This window comes from Limulus polyphemus, unplaced genomic scaffold (assembly GCF_000517525.1).
Source record: "Limulus polyphemus unplaced genomic scaffold, Limulus_polyphemus-2.1.2 Scaffold1009, whole genome shotgun sequence".
Taxonomy (NCBI): Eukaryota; Metazoa; Arthropoda; class Merostomata; order Xiphosura; family Limulidae; genus Limulus; species Limulus polyphemus.
Window position 1 is genome coordinate 197,365 of NW_013666619.1, and position 9,085 is coordinate 206,449.

General features: G+C 35.7%; 1 protein-coding gene across 1 annotated transcript in view; it reads left to right on the forward strand.

Annotated features, from left to right (window-relative positions):
- The window catches only part of LOC106461675 (protein spaetzle 3-like), a 14,214-nt gene extending 8,344 nt beyond the window's left edge, over positions 1 to 5,870 (forward strand). Inside the window, exon 5 of the mRNA XM_022388693.1 lies at positions 5,227 to 5,870. Within this exon, the coding sequence (XP_022244401.1) occupies positions 5,227 to 5,395 (169 nt within the window). The 3' untranslated portion in view covers positions 5,396 to 5,870. The remainder of the gene's footprint in view (positions 1 to 5,226) is intronic.
- The last annotated feature ends 3,215 nt before the right edge of the window (positions 5,871 to 9,085 follow it).

The window sequence follows — 9,085 nt, forward strand, 5'->3', positions numbered from 1 at the left end:
CTGATACAGAAGATCCTGGTTTTACAGGTTTCAATAATTAGATTAAACTAACTAGACTGATACAGAAGATCCTGGTTTTACAGGTTTCAATAATTAGATTAAACTAACTAGACTGATACAGAAGATCCTGGTTTTACAGGTTTCAATAATTAGATTAAACTAACTAGACTGATACAGAAGATCCTGGTTTTACAGGTTTCCGTCACTAGACTGGGCTAATTAGACAGATACAGAAGATCTACGTTTTTCGGTTTGGTACAATATCATGAAAAGTACAATATAACGTTTCCACTACACACAAATTAAAAAGCGGATTAATAGATTGAAGATTTGTGAAATAAAAAAATATAAACTTTAATATGTTTTTTATTTAGAATTTTTACAACCAACTAATTTTTTTAAATTTACATAATGAATAAATTCCTAGGAAAAGTTTTTTGAATTTCGCGCAAAGCTACACGAGGGTTATCTGCGCTAGCCGTCCCTAATTTAGCAGTGTAATGGCTGAAAGGGCGAGCATGTTTGGTGTGACGGGGATTCGAACCCGTGACCTGCAGATTGCGAGTCGAGCGCCCTGGCCATGTCGGGCCAAGTAAGTTAGTAATAAGCAAGTCAAGAAGCTAGCATAGGTCTCGAACGATTATAATAATGGAAGTACCGTATTTACAGTATATGCTAACAATAGACGTATACATGTCTCAAAACAATTATGCGTAGTCAGGTTTTTTAGGAAAATGTTTATGAATAATTAATGAAGTACACCTGATGTTTTGTTTCTTGAAAACGGTAATATGGCACTAGCCAGTTCTCACGCACGGTCTGTACCCCGCAAAATGTCAAGCAGTTGGAACATTATTCTCAGACTGTTTAACACAAGTACATTTTTGGATGCGAACTCCTACACAAGAACTCGTGCTCGTCCACAAAAGAGGTTGCATTTTTATTAGTAGGAGTGCCAATGTGACAGACCGCTTATATTGTGTCTTTTATTATTTTTGATAAGTCGTCTCTACGAGTCGGTATCTGGTTTCCATATTGTTTTAAGACATTTGGCACTCAGTTCATCAAGATGCGTGGTTCCTAAAACCTGCTCTGGACGTGTTTCCAGAAGGTTAATGTTGTTTTAGAATTTGTTTTAAAAGATTTAGTAAATCAGATAGAGTAGCTCAAGAGTTGGCGCTTTTCATCTAACATGTTATAAAGACGCTAATTCAACGTCTATAAACAAGTAAACTGAATATTATACCTAGTATAAACAAAAATAATCTAACTTATAACATGTCAAGAAATGTTACTGATTATATACAAGATTATATTATTAACAAGTTAATCTAATACATTGTTATCATTACTTCCGATCAGAGCAAGTCATGTACTCAGTACACAATAACGTATTATAAACAATATAATCCTGCCGCTCTATAAAATAAATTGTTTGTTTTCGAAATAAATTCTACTGAGATTATCGAACAACTAAAAATTTTTTCAACACCATCCATTCTCCAACAGGCCGAACGTGGCCGTAATGGCTAATGTGTCTGTACTATTAAACTGCCAATTCATGGTTCGCGCACCGTAGCTGTAAAAAACGCGCACTGTGATGGCCATATCCCCGACTATTCGGTCGGATAAGTATAGCCAAAGAGTTGACAATGGGTGCTATTGACTAGCTTTCCCTCTAATGTATCATTTGAAAGTTAGGGGGCATCTCGCTATGTGAAGCTTTACACGAAGGTTCTAGAATAGACAACTGAAAAAATTTTCAATGGAGCCTTTCAAAACACTTCCCATAATGCCTCAAAGGAAAAATATTTTTCTAAGCCTTGCACATTTCCCTTGCACTCTTAAAAGCTGTTCTCACAATAATTACTACCTCGCAAGAAATAAAATTAAACGAAAAACAATCCATATGTTTTAATTCAGCAGTGGAACAAACACATTGTTTTCCATCTGTTCTAAAGGCTTTGTCTTTAGTCATTCTTAGAATCTTTTCTTAGTCAAATGTTTTACACGTTATTTTGACAACGTATTATCAATTCTATCAATAAAGTAAACACACCAATATTTAATTTAGCATTATGAAAAGGTAACTGAAAATTGTCAGCTTTTACCATTTATAAAATAATGTACTTTACTCTTACGTTCTTCGGACCAATTTCGGACAATATGAGCATTGGTGTCTTGTAAAAGCCTTTTTTTCATGGGTTGAAAGAGCGGCAACGTGAAGTGGACATGATTGGTTCTGGTACACCCTGGACGTTATTCACTATTCTAGAGGAACCACAGAGCATAACCACATGGTTCTCGTACTACCAGTGGTGTATGAAGGAGTTACAAAGTGGGGTTGCTTAGCTAGACGTGCAGATTTTACAATGAGAGATTGAAACAAGAAGGAGCTGCTAAAAGCAGCTTCCGTACTGCCAAAGGTAGCTCAGTCTAGGGGAATCTGGGGGCATGCTCCCCCAGAAAATTAATATAATTAATTGACATTTGTCATATAAATCAAATATGTAAAAATGGGGCTACAGCACTGATGCCTCTGCGTACTACTACGTAGTTATTAGCGTTTTACACTAGCGGAAGAATACCAGCAAGCTTAAATGTCATATTTTTACACTACCATAAAAGAGTGAAACACAACTCATAAATCACATAATTCGCTTTCTTTCATTCTTTTCAAAATTTTTGCGTTACGCTACACAGTGGGATACCTGCGCTTAGCCGTCCATAATTTTGAAGTGATAGTCGAGACGGAAGGCAACCTAATAAATAGTAACGTACTCACAGTCCAAAAATACGGAGGTTATTTTGAAGTAACGAACCACAGTCCAAGCACGCCGGCCCCATCTGATTCAAATCCGGTCATTCTAAGCATCACTGAAGTTAGGTTTTCCTGTTCGAAGATGCTTTAGGACTGGTTATCGCCTGCAATATGGCAGTTTTGTAATGTCTTTCTCACAGTAAAGAATAGTAGATTTTTTTTTATTCCAGTTGAAGAGGTGGACCAGTTAGGACACAACCTGGCTTCTGTTACACTTTATAACTTTGCCTAGATGTTATTCTGTTCGTCAGTTACCAGCAGTTAGCGGTCATGATTTCCCTAGCGGCATACATTTCCCTTTTTGATCTGTCATTATGTTTAGACTAATGACGTAGTAATTTCAACAGTGAATCAAAGAAATGGTCTTTGCCTGTTATCATACCCTACTTCCTTGCTTTAACCATCGTTTCGCCGACTAAACATGAAATTACTCCACATTTATAGGCCTCAAGCAACTATATGACATATAGCATAATCAACCTAATTTATATATGCAAATAAACTGGGTGTTTTACAAATGTGTATGTGTATATACAGCCCAGCCCCGTTTATCAGGTCAGCTGTGGGTCTAATTAATGGCCGCATAACGGGGTGGTCGTATTACCAGGTGTCACTGTATGGGGTCAACTCTGGGATCCTACTAAGGCCACAGTACATACCCCAACCACTCGCCCATAACACTCACCTTTCTATGTTATTGTTTGATACAGAATGTTGTAATAACATTTAGCTGAGAAAGTAAGCTCTATTTAGCGCAAAATGAAGGGAAAGATGACAAAACTTGAAATGAATATGCGAATTTTCTCCTTTGAACAAAGCTTTTGTTCACAAGAATACCAAAGAGAGACTGAACTAGAAGTGTTACAAATGACAAAGTTTAAAGGAGTGTGAAAACATTGTTTTTGTTTTTTATCGTGTATGAGGTGTGAAACATCAGGTAGGATTAGCATACCATTAATAGGGAACATCAATGGTCACCTTGTAACACCTACAAGATGTGGCTGCTGTCAGTCGATGTACGGTAGTGGCCTCACCTTGACTGACAATTAGGCAGCGGCAGGTGAGAGCCGGCCTGGATGGCCGCAATACTGATTTCAAAGAGACCGCTTGGGAGTGTAAAACAGGTGACCACAAGTCAAGTTGACCGCAATACGAGTGCCCATAATAGTGGATGTTTTACAAACATAAAATAAAAGGAAATATTTGGGACTGAGTCAAAATGGCTGTAATTAAGGGTTGACCGGTATGCGAGTCTGGACTGTATATATATATATAGAGAGAGAATCCTAATGAAAGAATTGCTCATATAACGGGCTAATAAAGAATATTTTAATAACTTTTACACTTTGTTTGAAGGTCTACTTTATAATACCTCTACTTTTTAATTTAGCTAATCCTAATAGCTTTTAGTCTGACTGTTATGGCCGAATTAAAACATATTTAAGGACGTATAATTACGAGCATGTTATAATAAACGTAAAGTCTGTTTATTTGTTTTGGTGCAAAGTGACACAATAGGCTATCTGTGCTCTGAGTTCAGCGTTGCAATCCGTAAACTTATCGCTGACACACCAGGGAACAACCGTAATTTATATAAATTGTCATAAAGGAAATTGTTCATCGAATAGAATATTTCATCTGGTAATACATATATTGATGGAGCTAACAGGTTTTACTCAGAATGTTCCCAGAACAGTTTGCTAATATAATTTAGATTCGAAATACACTTCAATCAGGGGTGTAATGTTGCCGGCATCTGAAAATGGAGCCGAGTCTCGACACTTTAAAAACTACGAGTATGTATGTAAAAAAAAAAGTTATTCAATTTACACCTGGAATTAAGTATCTTTCATAACCAAAAGTTGCTATTTTCTTAGTGTTGGTAGGAAAAGAGGTATGCAAAGCATTATAAAAATCAATGTTGTTAATACTATAGTACAGTTATAAAAATAGTAAATTAATAAGATATGCGATTATATAACTTGTTTTAATGTTAGTGATTTTTATTTGGTACACAGTTGTTGTTTTACCTTACTGCTCAATTTAAAGGAAGTTGAATTGTGTGTTTTCTCGCTACTGTATGTGTATTTAGTTTGACTTTCATGTAAGTAATTTTAAAATATTAGTGTTGAACATATTTTCTTTATTTGAAATGGACTCAAAAAATTAACCTTTGAGATCTTATGGTGACGTCACACGTCTGACAAATTTTGGCAGGGCTCTGTCACTATAAAATTTAGCAACTACACCACTGACTTCAACATTTTTTTTATTATACGATATAAAATATTATTTGTCTTACGACTTCAAATTACAATGTTTGCACTTTGTGTAGTATTTTATATAGTACAAAAGAGTTTTGATAAATAGTATTAACTATTCTTTACTTTTTTGGGGGGATCTAGATCAGAGCAGACGAAGAGGTGTGCGGACGGCTGTTCTTGTGAGCAGAAATACAAATGGCACCGATTATTATCTTACGATTCTGATGACGATTGTAAAGGAATATTTATGGATTGGTTTCTTTTTCCTTCTTGTTGTGTGTGTCGATGCGAAAACCTTTCCAGCAAGTGAACCAACCGGAATCCTGCTTTTAAAAATCCAAATGAGCTGTGTAAAAACGAAGATTAATAATTCGTCATTATAAAGTATTTCAACTTGGAGAGAATGTTTGAAAAGTTCAAGAAATGCAATTTGATTTAATTTTCTCTCAAATATTCGTGTTCCAAGTTTCTAATAATTAACCGCACTAAAACAAATATTGTGTAATATCCGATTTATTGTATCACTGAAAAACCAAGGTTTGACGTGCCAAGTTATTCCGACTTTTTTAATAGATTTCCAGTATGGGAATCGTAAAAATGACAACTTTTTTATCGCCGATGTAAAAAAAAGAAAAAAAAAGTGAATGTTATATCATTTAGCGATTATAAATACAGATAGAGTAACTTTTTATAACAGATTTTTGAGTTTCTTCTTGTAATTCGTTTGTTGCAATAATGTAAAATATATAAAATAAAAAATGTCAATTCCAAAGTTAAAATCTTTACATTATCTTCGACTTACTCTATACAACTCCAAATGTTGTGTGTGTGTTGGAGGGGGGGGGGCGTTATCTGTTCAAATTCTTTCCGACCATTTATCGCAGTATATTTTAATGATTTACTGTATCCCGAAGCATAAAAAAAACCTCAGAAAGGAAAATTTTCAAAAGATCTAAGAGTTATAAAGTTCTGGTAGATGTTATTTGGATAAAACGTTAACACAATTTTCTCTCTAACGAGTTTTCAAACCAAACTTGTAACATTCTACAATTTTGTACAGCTTTAAAATTGCGTTGTTTTTTTGGGGGGGGGAGTCTTCTTCTGAAGTGACCACTACTGCTAAAAGTATAGTTGAATCAACTACGACTTTAGTCCTTTATGAAACATCTTATGATGTTTCACCTTTCCCCCAATTTGCATTTTTCTCGATAACAAAAAAAAAAAAAGTACAAGCAGCAGCATGAATTCCTCAAACTCTGTTTTTGTATTTACTAGTGCAAACGCTATTAGAACTTCAACTTAAAATATCATGCTCAATTATTCACTTTATTTCAAAGGACAATATAATTAAATGTAGTCTTAGAAGAAAACTGTATAATAAATATACAATTTTTTACTTTTACATAAAAAATTTTTGTTCATAACACATAGATGAGCATAATTCCTATTCCTGCCGTTTACTTTTACATAAAAACTTTTTGTTCATAACACATAGATGAGCATAATTCCTATTCCTGCCGCACTGCAGAGTGGTGCGAATGTTGTTTTTTTTTAATTTCTCTGCAAAGCTACACAAGGGCTATTTTCCCTAGCTGTTCCTAATTTAGCAGTGATAGAATAGAGGAAAGGTAGCTAGTCAACACCACCCACCGTCAACTTCTTTACCGACGAATACTGGGATTGACCGTGACATTATAACACCCCACGGCTGAAAGGGCGAGCATGTGTGGTGGGACGGGGATTCGAACCCGCGATTTTCAGATTGGGAACGAATATTATTTGGCATTTGTGCTCAAATTTTCCAAATATTCTCTGTCGAACATCAAATATGCATTCATGTAGACTTTGCTTGATTACGTTTGATTTCCACATAAAATACTGTCACGAATAAAAACAAGCCAGAAAATTTATTTCTTTAAATTACGAAAGCCTAAGTTGAAGAAGTAGATAATTCAGACAAAAATATTTCACATTACTTTGATCAGAATATAAAATAAGATGCAACCACTCTTTTAAGTAACGGTATAAGACTTAGGCTTCCAAATATTTTACATTGAGTGGCCATGATATTAGGACATTCACTAATACCGCATGGATCTCTTTGCCTCGATATGTCCCCTAATGGGACAGTGGCAAGTTTACGGATTTAAAACGCTAAAATCTGGGGTTCGATTCCCCTCAGTGGACACAGCTATAAAACACACAATGTCTCCATGTTGGACAAGCTCAAGAATATGTATTTTGATTGACTGTGGTCCAATCGTCGAGGAGTATGGTCACCATCTGCAATTAATTTATAAGAGTTAGAGTGTTGACTGTTACGCGATGTTCTTTACACCATTACACCAGCTGTAGTGTTAAATGCCTCATTTTCTCTAATCAGTATAAGATAGTTATTCAAGCACTTATTTGTGGTGAAGTAACCCGTATTTCAATTGATTGTATTCAGAATCCACCAGTGTCTGTGATGTATCCTGCACGGTACGGTTCATGATAGTTTGGTTTGAATTTCGCGTAAAGCTACACGAGGGCTATCTGCGCTAGCCGTTCCTAATTTAGCAGTGAAAGGCTAGAGGGAAGGCAGCTAGTCATCATCACCTACCGCCAAATTTGGGCTACTCTTTTATCAACGAATAGTGGGATTGACCGCACCTTATAACGCCCCCACAGCTGAATGGGCGAGATGTTTGATAGGATGGGGTTTCGATCTCGTGACCCTCAGATTATGAGTCAAGCGTCCTAACCACCTGGCCGGGTTTATGATAGTCGAATCCCAGATATTTTAAAGAATGGTCAACGAGTAAAATCTGTTCTCTGCTTCATTTTACAATAATTTTTCCAATTGACCAATCATGAAGTATGCAGTTACGGTTTTTCCTAGTGGTATGCGTATTCCCTTTCGATTACTACTATGGATAGAACTAGCTGACAGAGGTCCTTGAGCCACAACTCAAAGATCTTGTAAATATTTGATAATGAAGCTCTTGCTTGACAGGCACTCATAATTATGCCTTTCTGAAAATTAGTGAGACCCTTTCTCTTGCAAGTTAACCAGGATATGATCACTTCTCTGAATTTATTGAGCTTTCACTGTCCACACAAACTAATCAATTTAGTTCGTATATTGAAACAAGTAGTATTTACATAGTTGTTTGGTTCATCCTAGTAAAATGGTCAGCCACTTTATTTGAGGAAGGTTCCAACTGTACTTTGTTTTCGGATACTCAAGGACTACTTTTGCTAGCTGTCCCCCATTTTGAACTGATAAGCTAGAGGAAAGGCAGCTAGTCCACAGCACCCACCGACAATTTTTTAGCTACCCCAAACGAATAGCAGGATTTAACTTGCACATAATGCGCCAACAGCCTCAAAATGCGAAGATTTTTTGACATTGAAATTTTAGTTTGTTGTTAAGCCTAAAGTTACATAATATAAGGTGGTTCAAAATTATATTTCCTATTTTAAAACTTAATAACTAAGGAAACAAAACCATGCACTTTTCAACATCTTGTAGTTTTTTTATGGGCATGTCAGTAGACTTCTACGTGTACACTGTTTATGGCTCTCAGCACGTATAACCTATTTTAGTCCACGTTTGCTGCAACATGACCGCAGTTACAACAGTGATGGCATCCGTTATCCTGTGTTTTAGCTGAAAGTGTTTTCTGAATCATATGTTACAGGATGCATGAAAGTTATCTAGATAATATACCGATATATTATTATTATACTATATGTTGTGTTCGTATGTATCAGTATAATGGACAAATCTATGACTGTTTAGAAAAAAAAAAAATTGCATTTTAAGACTTTGAAAGTTCATTAAATGTTAAAGCATTTCTTTGCCATTTAATTCATAACTTATACACAGCGTGGTCACAAGTAAATAGACACCACCTTTTCAGAAAAAACGAAATTTTCTTGATTTGCCGGTCGAGTATGGCCCACAGGTTTTCGATGGGGTTCATGTCAGGAGATTGGCTCGGCCAGGGCAACTTCT